This window comes from Oculina patagonica, chromosome 14, assembly GCF_052425735.1.
Source record: "Oculina patagonica isolate OP01 chromosome 14, crgOcupat, whole genome shotgun sequence".
NCBI lineage: Eukaryota > Metazoa > Cnidaria > Anthozoa > Scleractinia > Oculinidae > Oculina > Oculina patagonica.
Genome location: NC_135771.1, coordinates 21,224,597 through 21,238,191, shown reverse-complemented (window position 1 = coordinate 21,238,191; position 13,595 = coordinate 21,224,597). Strand labels below are relative to the sequence as shown.

General features: G+C 38.5%; 1 protein-coding gene across 1 annotated transcript; it reads right to left on the bottom strand.

Annotated features, from left to right (window-relative positions):
* Positions 1–889: 889 nt before the first annotated feature.
* On the bottom strand, positions 890–13,341 carry LOC144638832 (D-inositol 3-phosphate glycosyltransferase-like). Its single transcript, XM_078498115.1, has 5 exons — positions 12,058–13,341; positions 5,035–5,109; positions 4,904–4,954; positions 2,251–2,319; positions 890–1,441 (listed from the first exon to the last, which is right to left on the bottom strand). The coding sequence occupies exons 1-5, from the start codon at positions 13,247–13,249 to the stop codon at positions 1,152–1,154; spliced, it is 1,677 nt and encodes a 558-aa protein (XP_078354241.1). The 5' UTR covers positions 13,250–13,341; the 3' UTR covers positions 890–1,151.
* Positions 13,342–13,595: the final 254 nt, after the last annotated feature.

Genomic DNA, 13,595 nt, shown 5'->3' with positions numbered 1-13,595 from the left:
ACGCAAATACTAAGCTGCATGACTGGTGACATTCTAAAAATACTACTACCTTATGTAACAAGGATATCGGATTGGCCAATATCCTCTGACAATGAAGATTTGCAGCAGCTTTTCAGAATGTTCAAACTAAGCGATTCGGCAATCGGTGAATGGCAGAGATCTTTGAAAAATACCTAACTTTTAATTTGCAAAAGGCTAGGCGACGAGCGACGCGTAAAAATGGAAAAAATATAGACCGTACCGTAATGATTCGATTTAGCGCCCGGGGCGCTTATTTACTTTTGGCACCTCAAGGGAGGGCGCTTATTCGAGACAGGGTGCTTATTTAATTTTTTGAGAAACAACCAAATGTTCAAAACAAAACTTTGATAAATATTGAAATAACTAACAATAACAGAAACTGTAACAGTGACAAAGTGTTGAAGATTCAGTTACTTACAGTTTTAGCGTTAAATATATGCCCGTACGGTACGGTGAATGTTTATGAGTTTATCTATTTGACGTCGATGACTTCAGTAGCGGCAGTTACCCACAATAAAGGCGCTCATAAGAATAGGGGCGCTTATAAGAATGGGGACGCTTATTAGAATGGGGACGCTTATAAGAATGGGGCGCTTACTGGAATAGGGGCGCTTATTTACAAACACACATTCGAAGGGGGGCGCTTATTCGGAAGGGGGCGCTTATTGGAAGGAGGGCGCTAAATCGAATTATTACGGTAGTCTCGACACGGATAGGCCATCGAAATTGCCTGCCTTGTACCTTTTTCTTTTGTTGAGGCTGAAGGCAACCATCGTGAAATTGCTTTCAATAGATAACAAACGCATCAAATCGAAAAAAAAAAACAGAAACAACCAGCAAAAGGCAAGTGAACTTTATTTTTCTCGCTTTCAATAGATAACACTTCGGGATCGGAAGTGCTGACGCAATCCTATTGAGTGACGTTCTATCAACCACAGCGAAAAGTATTTCCTTGAAAAATTAAAACAGTCCGTTGAGAGTTTAAGGAAAAACTATACGAGAGTGAATTCACTGCCCACTAGTCTTACTATTTTACTTTCTGTCAAAATATAATTTACATATGTACAACAATAAAGACTTATCTGCTTTTATCAAATTCGCGCATCCTATTTGCCTTGATGGAAAAAATATCATGAAACCTTTTGAAAGCAAATCGCTTGCGCCAAATCTTTACGACTAACATTACACAAGGAAACGCATAAAACCGAGTATGTCGCATCTGAACCGTTTTTGTTTCCCCAGTGCATTAACAATTGGTATGCCTTTTCCTCTTCATCCTTGAATTTCGAATCAATTGAAGCAAGCTTTGCCTCATCAACATCCAATTGACGCCCAAGGCGCCTCCATTCATTTCCAATCAGGGATTGTGAAAGGCTCTCGCGATCAAATCTAGTTACAATTTCCTCTTTTAATTTTGTCCCTAAAAAGAAAGAAAAGATGTTAATTTGTAGTAATTTATGGCAACAAAGAACCTGCACCGTAAAAGATATCAGCTTCAGTTTTGTTATTGCAAATAATATATTTTTAGCATTCTAATTATTTTAAGCTGAGGGCCCCAAGTTTATCAGTAACTTAAGTTACTGTCACGGGTCACCCTCATTAAATTAAGTCTTTCACTTCACTTCACTTCACTTCACTTCACTTCACTTCACTTCACTTCACTTCACTTCACTTCACTATTCGTTTTTGTTGGAAAACTGTTCCACTCACAGTCAGTTTTAGACGAGCGAGTGCTGAATATTCCATCGAGACTTTTGGGGGTTGGGACAAGTGGAAAAAAAAAAAAAAAAAAAAAAAAAACCGGACATATGAGTAGGAGTCAGACTGAAAGGCCATTTTTTATTCGCGTTTTTTACTGACGCCTGCACTGCGGGTTAGAGTCATTGTAATCAGTTTATCAAGAGCATGGGATAGGTCAGTATTTTAGCGACCTTGCGCATTTTGATCGGGGAACCTCCATCTTGGTTTCGGGAAAAAGAGGAGGCTTGGGAAGAGAGGGGAAAGCGTCCTACGGAGGAAATGAAATCAAGCGCAACTAATGGGGCAGGGGTAAGTGATTTCACAGGCTTTGAAGAAAAGTGCCGACTTTCTCCCCCCACCCTCGTTTTTTGTTAACAAGGTATGCGTACGTCAAACCGAGAAGAACTGCAATAACAGCTATTGCTGGTAGGAACTTGCAAGATCATCCCAGATGGGGTATTCATGGATATGAAAGAAAATAAACGTTACCTGGCGGTGCCACCTTCTCGAGCGCATTCATCGATTGCGAGACGTGCTCGGGCTCTTGACACTCGGAACCTACAAACCAAAATGATAAAAAAGATTTTTTTTTATTTAGTATAAATCTACTAGCGTTCTATCACGAATGCTGTTCTCTGATTGGCTAAGTAGCCAAACAGAGTGCGGTTGTCAGCAGAATGGCGGCCGCTTCTTCGCTTTTCAAATTATAGCTGTATGTGAAGAAGGGCTTGGAGCAGTAAACTGAAAACGAGCTTAACAGATTTAACTTGCAAGTTTTTTTTATGGATTAATAGCAAAAAATGAAAGGGAATTCTAGGTTTCTTCCTTGCGGGCGACTCGTTCAACTTTTCATAAATTTGTAATCGTTTAATCGTTCACGTTTTTTAGGTTAACACTTTGCTCCAAAAGAAAGGCTATCAGTTGATTGATTTTCCTGATTATCAGCTGGGTGGGAATTTTCCCTTGTCAAATTCCTGCTTAGCCATAAACCAAGCGAAAAACTGAATACCAAGAGTCATTCTAGCCTGTTCCAGGCTCTCGGTAGTTGAAGAGCGTTATTTGCTCTCCCATAACTTTGGAAGTGACGCTCATTGTCTCACTTAGGGGTGTATATTTCAGATTTTTGGTCTCTCTTTGGGTGTTCCAGCTTATACGCCAATATTTTTAGCCATAATGGTCTCGTTTAGGGTTACACACAAAGAAATATACAAATATAAATCCTCCTTTTAGAATTTTGGTATCTTTAAGGTGGCTCGACCCAGTTTTTTTCTAGCGATACCTAACAACTTTGAAACCCTTATACTTACTCAATTTTGCGTTTAGTTTAGACAACCTTAAACATTTTCAATGAGCATGAAAATTAGGGATTGTGTGGTGTACTGATTATTTTTCACCCTGAAAAATTTTGGAAAAAATTCATCGACGAGTTTTTGAAATAATCGCTTTTTTGCAAAAGTAGCCGTAAAAATGCTAAATAGAGCTAAACATTGAGCTCCACTCCGATTTAGATAATTTCATATATTTCGAAATCGCGCAAGTCTACTTTCTTCTAAAGGTTTGGATGTAGTACATGGGACATTTCTAAAAGGAATGGGGGCTAAATCCTCTCATTAAACATAAAAAAGAAGCAAATTTCTTTATATGAAGTCTTGGCTTTATTTTACGCATAAATTATACCATCTAAAAAGAAATTCCAAGATATTTCAAAATTCCTCTTGTAGATTTCGATGAAACTCCACTGAGATGGAGGCAAACACCTAAGGTATACGTAGCGTGGAGGATCTCGAGAGAAAATGCGGTTACCGCCTAAAAATCGTTTCAGAGCAAAACCCTGTGTGACGTCATTGCCACGTGATATTTATTCTGATCGCCAAAAAATTCATATCATATTGAAGTTCAGTCTATGTGCAATGCATGTGATGTAGTAGTTTTGTCATTGACATCAATCCCTTTAAGTATCAGGGTTTCAAAGTTGTTAGGTATCGCTAGAAAAAAACTGGGTCGAGCCACCTTAAGGGGTCTAAAATAGCATGAGCCACGCCCAGATTGGTCTCTATTAGGGGTTCTTTTCAAAATTTCCGACGAGCATTCCTGTCTCTTTAATATGGGAGTCCCCCCCCTCTAGGATGCTTACATACATGTATATGTTTTCAGGTAGGTTTACCCATTTTTCCAGACCCTGTTATTATACATTTTTATGACCCTTAAATTTATGATTGGCATTATTCCAGACCATGTTCACATAATTTTATAGATTAGGGGCGATAGAGTTCCAGATATATTATTTTTAAGACTGCGACTCTACCACTGGCAAAATAACTACTCCTTATCACTTCTAAAGCAGCAAAGTGTATCTCTTTTAATTGTTATGACTGCTTAAATATATTTCCAGGCATCTCCTCTCTCTCTGTAGGTTGTTGTTCATATTGTCTGTAATTTTTTTGTTTTCATATTATTTTAATTACTTTACTTTTGAGTTGAACCTCTTTAATACAGACACTTTTGGGACAAAGCAAAAATTTAATGTCCATATTACGGAGGTGTCTGTATTTACAGAGGTCACCATGACATGACTTTTATTTTATGACTCTGATCCACTGAAAGCTTGAAGTGTTTAGTAACTAAAATGACACACACACTAGTCATCTAAGTTGATTAATACATGTATGCAGTATTGAGACACACTGTCTAACAGTAGAGTACTACATTGTCCATGTCAGCTACGTGTACTCTGTATGAATCACCGTTGTCCAAAATGAAATGATCTACAAAGAAATGCTGCGTGTAAAAAAATATATAAGGCACAATTCTTACAACGTCAAATTTGAATAAAGTGTTGTTGTTGATTTTTAACCACAAACAGGAAATGGTATTAGAAACACAAAGTATCGTCACCCAATGATTCACCAGAGTGTCCATAATAAAGACAGTGACGTAAATGAATTTGAATTTGCTTACTGGGGCCAAGATTAAAGCATATTATAGAGGTTTTTAATACCGACACCTCTCGATATGGACAATCTCTGATGTCACAACAAAATTCTCACATATTTTCTTATTAATCCCTTCCTGGCCTTCCTCTCACAATGAGACCACAGGAGTTTGAGTTTTACATAGTCAAAACAAAGATTACAGGTTTCACCTTGTTTTCTTTGGACACTGCTGTTGGGCTGTTGCAGTTGGTCTTCCTTATCTGCAAAAAGTTAATGAGATAATACTTAATGAGAACTTCATTTACTTTTAAAACTTAGAGCCACACCTTTGTGTTTGTACCTTGTAACTTTCTTTGGACACAGCGCCCCTGTGCCACACCCTTCCATGGTCTTTTCCTTTCACTCTGTCCCTTACCTGAGGAAAAATATATAGCATCAAACTACCACTACTTATACTTATACTTAATTTGTTCTCATTTTTCTCAGAAACAAAGTGCTAACCAGCCAAAAAAATTACAAGGAGAAATGTTTTACCGTTAAATTAAAAAGGACGTGCAAAAATTCAGGCATTTTCAACTGCAAAAAAAAATTCGAGTGAATGAAAAATGTCGAAGGCAGCGTTGAAACAGCGGATAGATCTGAATAGCAATGTACGGCGGCTTAAATCAACAAAAGGGTTTTTCTTCTTAACAAAAAAAATTGCTAAAGAAAAACACACAGAAGAGCAAAAAAAAAAGAAAAGAAAAAAAAATATTACGAGGAGTTTTGAGGTTTGAACCTGCACCCGCGGCCAGCGAATCCGAACATCACCGAATACGCGCGCTTTATCCCACTGCGCCATGCAGCCAAACATAACACAATAGGGAAAAATTTAAATAGTAATCTCAACTTGTTCCGCTTCGTTGCATTCATTGCGCACGCTTCGATAATTTGTTCTCATTTTTCTCAGAAACAAAGTGCTAACTAGCCAAAAAAAATTACAAGGGAAAATTTTACTACTAAATTAAAAGGCACATGCAAAAATTCAAGCATTTTTGAAGGAAAAAAATTTTCACCCCAAAAAGTCACTAAGCATAGTCTTGCACCAAGCTATTCAATTATTGTTGGTGTTATGTTTCTGTGGTAAACTGAACAAGAAACAAATGCTTGCAGCTTTCTACATAATCTTATATCACACCACCCTGATATAATAGGGCCATTTATCTGTTCAAGTGGATGGCTAGGAACAGATGATACAAGGAGGTAAAATTAAATATTGTGTGCATAATTTAAGGCTTAAGAAATTTCTGTACCCAGATATGAGACAGTGACTTTTGGCAAACATTCACTTAAATACTCTGTGGAGCATTCGGGCCCCAACCCATCTAGTCCATCAGCTGAGATCCGAAAATTTGGGTTCATGGCTCACTTTCGGGGAACAAACGAAACATGTCTTATCTTAATCCTTGCCTATTGAGCATCACAAAAATGTATGATAGCAAGGTTGGAACGGTAGCTTTCACTTATAAATCGAATTTTAAATTGGCTCCCCTATACGCCTCTTAATTTGGCCGCCATCTTGGATTTTGGGGGTAAAAAAGCTACAAAGCTGCCTGCATTCTTTTAACGTAAACGAATCGCTTTCAAACGCAAATTTAAAACTTATTGGAACTAACAACATGATTTCTTTCATTCTAGTGTTTCAAAAACAACAACGTGATATCATACGTGACGTCGCCACGGCTGGTTATTGTTCAAAATATTACTGTTTGTACCACAAAATAAAGCGAAAAGTGTCAAGTGTCTTGAATAAATCCCCCTGAAAAACAATTGGCCTTTTTTCAACCCAGCCCTTTATTTCAAACATATGGTCCCACGGACATGCAAAGTACTTTAAAAAAGACGGAAGAGGTGCGAAGACCAGAAAAGTAGAGCTTTGCCAAAGTACGAAACGTACGTCCGAGCTATGGCGATTAGCGGGGAGGAGTTGCAGTATCCGAGGTGATCATTAAAGATACGAAAGCATAAGTGTATCAGCTGTACGAGAAGACGTGTCAGAGTGTGGATGTGCTGTGCTATGAGATTCACGGCGCCAGGGAAAGTGAAGCCAGAGAAAAGTGAACGGCGCCCGGGAAAGTAAAGCCAGAGGTTCTCCCACCACGCGAGGCATCTCCACTAACCGAACTCAATGTTACAAGAGGAAATTTCAAGCCACAATCTAGAGAAGAGCTACTGATTCCCTTCCGGTAATTCCTTCACCGCTCCAGAAGAGTTGACAGAAGCATAGCAGCAGTGAAGGAGGACTTTATACGAGTGTGGCGATTCTGTTTGTTCTGTACTCAACAATCTCTTAACTGAGCCCTATTCTAACCTTATGCGTGGACGTAGCTATGTAATCTGATTCGGGGTATACTGATTAATGGTGTAGTATACTTGAAAAAACGATGCGATAGCATTGCGATGGAACGCCTTTATGGTAATTTTGTTATTTTAGATGATTGAGGAGCAAAAGGAAAACGAGCTGAAAAACAAAATGGCGGACATTGCGATCTCATTTATTGCGTACTTTGCTTTTATTACCGTAAACAATGCTAAAATAATGTCCCGAATATGTAGTACCTCTCAAAAATATATCTAAGCAAAAAATCAGTAAGTATTTAAGAACGAATAAAAAAATTAAGGATTTTTGTTTTAAAATCCAAGATGGCGGCCAAAAGAAGGATATGAGAGCAAATTTCAAATTCGATTTACACAGTGAAAGCTACCGTTTTATCCTTGCTATCACACATTTTCATGATGCTTAATAGTCAAAGAGTAATATTAGACAAGTTTCGTTTGTTCCCCTTAAGTGAGCCATACAACCCCACTAGCTGATGGACTAATCTACTTTGCTATGTGCTCCTGACTTTGAATGCCCTAAAAATAGCATTTCAGGGATTCTAACACTGACATGATCCAAACTTTTGATCTCGAAATTTTTTTTGGCTGACTTAAGTGGTAAGCCAACGTTCCCTATGTACCTATCTACATTACTGATTCTGGTTGGGGTGGGGGTGGGCCACTAGGTTTTTCTGTGGCACTCCATGTGTGAGCCGCCCCAATTTTGTGAAATAATTCAGGGTCAGGCCACTGAAAATCAGTACTTAAAAAGAAAAAATTCATAGCCCACCCCCTGTACTTTATGACCGGTCCCTAACTGAGCAGCTTTGTAGAGGAATGGAAATTCCAGCTCAAGCCAACGTTCTTCTAAACTGTCCAGACTGTTCTAGAGTTTTACTTAAGATACAATAAAATAAATGAAAAACAGCAGGGACTAACAAAAGGAGTCTGTTTTATAGAGGTGTCCACCTTTTTAAGGCCCGGTTTTTAAACATGGCATTTTACATGTGCCGAATCTAATTCAGGAATTTAGGGAGGCAAGCATGGCTGAGTGGTTTAGGGCGCTGGTGTTGTAATCTGGAGATCCCTGGTTTAAGACCTCGCCCTGCCACTAGATGATTTTGTTCTTGGTAGTCCCGAGTTCAAATCCTTGGTCACGCTTTGTATATAGGCAACTGGCATGGGCTGCCTCCTACCAGCTGGGATTTTTAACCAATTGTTATGTTCATTTAAAATATTTTTTCTTTGTTTCAGTGGCATGCCTGCAAACTAACTATCTTGAAGCTAAGTGCATGACCACTATAAACAACATTTACATTTATTTTTTTACATTTTACATCTGTGTGAACTTCGGCTTCTTTGCTGTCATATCCAGCTGTAAATGCCAGAAAGTCAACACGACAAAATCTCAGTTGTCTAACCCTAAAGTTTCTGACAGTAAAATCTTAACTTTCAACCTATTTGACTGCATTCGTATCTGCCTATCCGGCCAACAGGATTTATTAAAAGATAGTTCAAGAAGTGCTGATTGAAATGAAATCACAGCAGTCACAATTTGAATAACCTGTGATCAGGTGTTCTTTTTTGCGGCAGGTCAGGAGAAAGAACCCCTGATACAATTACTTGTTGAGTCGTCTGCCGTCCCCTCATTAAACTATCTGTCTTGACAGAATGCAAGCGATGCTATCAGATAAGAGATGGTTTTTTTTGCAGGCAGAAACTCGAATAAAGCCAGCTTTTATTTGGTCAATTTGGATGCTTTGAAGTCTCTTTGGAAAGGTCTTAAGATGTAGAAAGCGAACAGATAATTTATTTCTATTTCTTTGAACACGAAATTAAAATAATGTTCTTTGACTCCTGAAGTTCCGTCACATCTGTTTTCAATCGTGTGAAACACTTTAACTGCTTTACTGGTTCAATAATAAATATCAAGAAAATTTGAAAATCGGGCAGCTCAGGAAAAAATGATTTGAACTTGCTTCTTACTTTTAGCAAACTACCGTATTTTCTCGATTAGACGCCCCCGGTGTTTGTTACAAACTTGACCTGATAGACCCGGTGTTTATTTGACTTCTGCAGTTTTTCGAGCCTGGTTTTCATTTAGAAACGGTTTTTATTCGCTGTTTTTGACAAAAATGTGTCTGGCTGATATACATGTAGATACAACTTATCATACCTTAAATAAATACCTTAGGGGGCTATTTTCAACTCCACCTTCGAGACCCGGCGTTTATTCGGTACCCGGCGTTTAATCGAGAAAATACGGTATACTACAGGCGACTAATTCTTTTTTCACCTTTGAGTGTTTTAAAAACTTGATCTCCAAATCCAGTATAAAGGTCTGTGCATGCAAGATATTTTTAGACCTGAAGTCACACTTTAACTCAACCAATCAGGATTTACATTACAGAAATGCGCCCATTGATAAGCGTCGCACGGGAAAATGCAAATAAGCTTAAAATTAAACACAGAGCATGCGTAACGTACTGTCAATCAAGTAATCCCCTGTGTAGGTCGATTTCTCAACCATTGTTTTTGCTAAGACGGCGGAAATAATGGACAGTAATTTGTGGTTAGTCCCGGGAGGCAAATGTAATTGTCAGTCGCCGCTAGTAGACAATTTAGCGATTAGAAATTTGTTGTTTATACCTTTCCTCGGTTAAATTAATTTTCCACTCTGTTGATTGCCCTTTCTCTAAACATTTGTTATTTTTCTTGTGAAAATGATTTCCAATCGGTTTAAATAAGGTTTCCCGATAAAATGAAAGTAAATAACACAGCAGCAAATGTTTACAACACGTTTTGAAGCGGCGAGAGCCACGAAATATTTGGTTGCCTTCTTTCAAAAGTGTTTCGCTTTAAACTTAACAAAAAATCCCGTTGAAATTTTCGCTACAACAAAAATATTTTCATGGCTTTTGGCGAGCAAACCTCAAACAAGACTTGGAATGTGCGTTCACGATATTCACGCATAATCGGCCGCTAAAATATAGACAACTTTATGCATTTTCGTGTTAAAATTTGACCTGCATATCGCGTAGCAAATTTCATTCGGTTTGGAACCGCTTTCCCTTGTTCACTGCTTTCTTCACAGAAATCCGAGCTTTAAACAACAAGACTGACTTGGAAAGTTGCCGAAAACAGACAGATGTCAGACTGGATTTCCAAAATTCACACGATGTGTACGGCGCTTTGAATTCTGGTCGTGAAATATTACTTACAAAGTTTTGCATAAACTCTTCGATAAAAAGAGCTTGCCGACACTTCCAAACAATGCTTAATTCCTTCACTTCCATCGACATTGTCCTCTAAAGGACTCAGGGGCATAGCGTTCAACTCCCTTTTGGGAATTTCTTACTTCAGGATCTAAAGAAACCGAAACTGTCGGCCGCTTTTGCAGTCTCGTTTCTAAGGCTTGGTGCCCGCAAAACGTCATGGGTACCCCACTTTTCCCGGGCGACACGTTTCAATGGGTGCCGATTCGTAATGGTTTAGTGTTGCCCTTTGTTTCCTGACCAATTAGAAAAAAGTTTAAATTCTGGACTTTTTACAGACTACTCGACAAGTAATTGTATCAGACGTTCTTTCTCCACCCACCGCAAAAAAGAACGCCTAATCGCAGGTTACAGCTTGAAAGCAAGTTCATTTTAAATGTAAAAATTATGAATGAAAAAGTTACTTTCATCAACATTGGAGCACGCATTTGCAATCTAGTTAGTAAAAATGCATGTATTCAAGTTTCTATAAAATTTACCATGGTGAAGTTATTGCATCGCTTCAAGGAACATGCTTCTCCGATTTGTATATATTAGTTACTGTTAGGTTTAGCAGCCCTTTGATAAATACAGGTTATTTTACATGCATCCATGGTCAGTTTAAAATCAATGAAAGAAAGTATCACAAGCTATTATTGTCTGTGACTTTTTGCTGGAAGCGAAACCTTAATAGGATGTTTCATCGTTTTGTTTATTTAGTGGTGAGACAAGGCACTTGCAGGCAAAATCCTGATAGAATAATACACAGGCTATCAAATTTGTATTCAGTGCAGTTGACTAAGGCACTGGAAGGAAAATGAAAAAAAAAACTTAAGATATGCAAGCCCTTAGAGAAACCAATATTTTTTAGTCCGCTTACAAGCAAGTGAATATAAAATAATTAATAAAAGCGCATTGTAGTCATTAAGGGAAGTCCCCTTTGATACATTCGTAAAAAAACCTTTCTGCTCTTGTTGCTCAGATATTCTAGAGTTTGTACTGGTATTTTACTTGGTTCATGATCAAAAAATATGACGCTTCTGAAGATTGAGATTTGATAGCTCATTAATTTGGTATTAAACACGATTCTCAATTGATAGGTTCACTCATAAATGTTTGCTCATAAATTGATTTCCCATAAAGCTTGGAGGACCGACCCAATTCCAAGAACGCTCAACATCTTTTAATAGCGTGGATTTACTGTGAACAACATGTTTGAATTAAACCCCCAAAATAGACCAATCTGGGTATGGTTTAAGCTTTTCTTTCCTTTTTCATGCCTTATCAGTCCAGACAGTCAAAATCATTCTTTACAGGCAACCCAGCTAAATAAGACCTTGATGCAAAAAATATTAGTTTTCTACTCTGAACACTGCAAGGAAGGCCAACATCTGTAATTAACACCCCTAACTGCTGAGATCATAAGCATTCTTTGTCTCTTTCATATGGGAGGACTTCCAACCCTCCAAGTTTACTTTTTTACTAAGTGGCCATTTGGCCACCAACTACTCAAGTTTTGGTCGCCAGTGAAAAATTTTAGGCACCAAATTAAGCTGATGCCTTCAATCATTCTTCACAATTTTAGGTCGCCAGGCTGGCGACCTTGGTTCAAATTTAGTTGCCAGCTCTAAAATTTTAGTCGCCATGGCGACTAAAATGGTCTTAACTTGGAGGGTTGACTTCCCTAACCCTCTAAGTGCTTTTTTGTTAGTCACTTAAAAAGGATGAAAGGCAAACTTTGAAAAACATACCATTTGAACCAGACGCTTCCACTAAATCACAAATCATCTTTTCAAACCACTCTAATTGAGTGTCCCAAGGATAGATCTTTCCATAGTTCTCTCTGAGACACTTAGCATTGAACAGTCGCTCTTCTCTAGTTTGCTTGGATAGCTGCTCGATTTTAGTGGCCCATTCATTTGCTCCCCCATTAATAATTACGGAACTTCCGCCTTTTACTTTCTCCAGAGCTTTGGCAATTCCAGATTGATTAGATACTAAAATTGGAACGCCTCCTGAAAGGGCTTCATGCGCCGTCATTCCAAATCCTTCTGTGTGCGACGGAAGTGCAACCAAATCTGCTGGATTCCTCTGTATCTCTTTAAGTTCTTCTGGAGTCTTATAACTAAGTACTGTTAATTGGTTTGCTGTTATTTTTGACTTGTTCTGGAACCATTCCATAATTAATTCATGTTGAACTGGGGGCGAGCCCACAAAATGCAACTTAAAATTCTCTCCAAGGGAAGCAATGGCATTTCCAATAATATCATATTCTTTAAGCTCAAGGTCTTTCCAAGTGCCTCTGCCAAAGACAAAGACATAAAATACCTCTGACACCTCCCCTCTACCTTCATCTAGCTGCTGTGTTAAATCATTAGAGAAATCTTCCAAAATCCCGGGTGTGATTACTTCTACCTGCATACTTCTGAGCCATGGTTGATACTTGCTTTGTAGTCCAGGTCCAAAAGTGACAACTTTGTCTGCTGCTTTGCACAGTTCGATCTCATATCTATGCTTTTCTTCATACCTTTCCAAGGCATTTCGGCTTTCAGTAACTTTACACTTTCCAATGTCTAAACAAAAGGCATGAAGAAATTGCACCCATTTGCAGTTTGTATATTTTTTAATGAAATAGGCTGCCGGACCAAATTGTCCACCATGCCCTACAACAACATCTAGTTGACCAATTTCTGGTGGTGGAAATTTCAACCATTCCTCGGGCTGTAGGCATGGGATTTGTGCAGCTTTAACCAACGTTACGCCATTTCTTTCGGCATCCTCTCTGTCGTTGTCATCGCAATCCAAAACACTGCAATAAACTTTGATTTTTTCGCTCGACCATTTCGCCACATTGATGGCCAAGAGCCTGTTGGCGGTCGGCAAACCACCTTTCAATGATGTCCACTCGTCACAAATAAAGAGAACATTTATCAAAATACTCATGTACTAGATTGGATTGTACTAACACATGTGAAATGCCGGAGAGAAGTCGTTTCTGATAAAGAGAACATTTAAAATACACATGTACTAGATTTGTACTAGACTGAGACGCATGTGATTACCGGAGAATGAATGATTTGCCACCAATCGGATGCTGTGTTTTGCGTGGAGGATTCTGGGCTCGCTTGGGGGCAAACATTGCAAGTCGCTAGAAGAAAATGTATGGCGAAAAGTTGTTTTGACGCTCAAAAATACGATTTTGGAGGGAGATCAAGGCTTTTTCACCAGTATTTTATCAGAAATGGATTTGGGCAATGTTGGTACGTTGAAAGTGTTAGGTTTTGTTTGA

Bases quoted from the DNA above. Each gene is read 5' to 3' on its own strand.
- LOC144638832 (XM_078498115.1), bottom strand. From the start codon at position 13,249: ATGAGTATTTTGATAAATGTTCTCTTTATTTGTGACGAGTGGACATCA. The intron at 4,955-5,034 runs GTACAAACACAA...AACTTTTTGCAG, and splicing joins TGTCCAAAGAAAGTTACAAG to ATAAGGAAGACCAACTGCAA. The intron at 1,442-2,250 runs GTAACGTTTATT...CTTTCTTTTTAG, and splicing joins CGAGAAGGTGGCACCGCCAG to GGACAAAATTAAAAGAGGAA.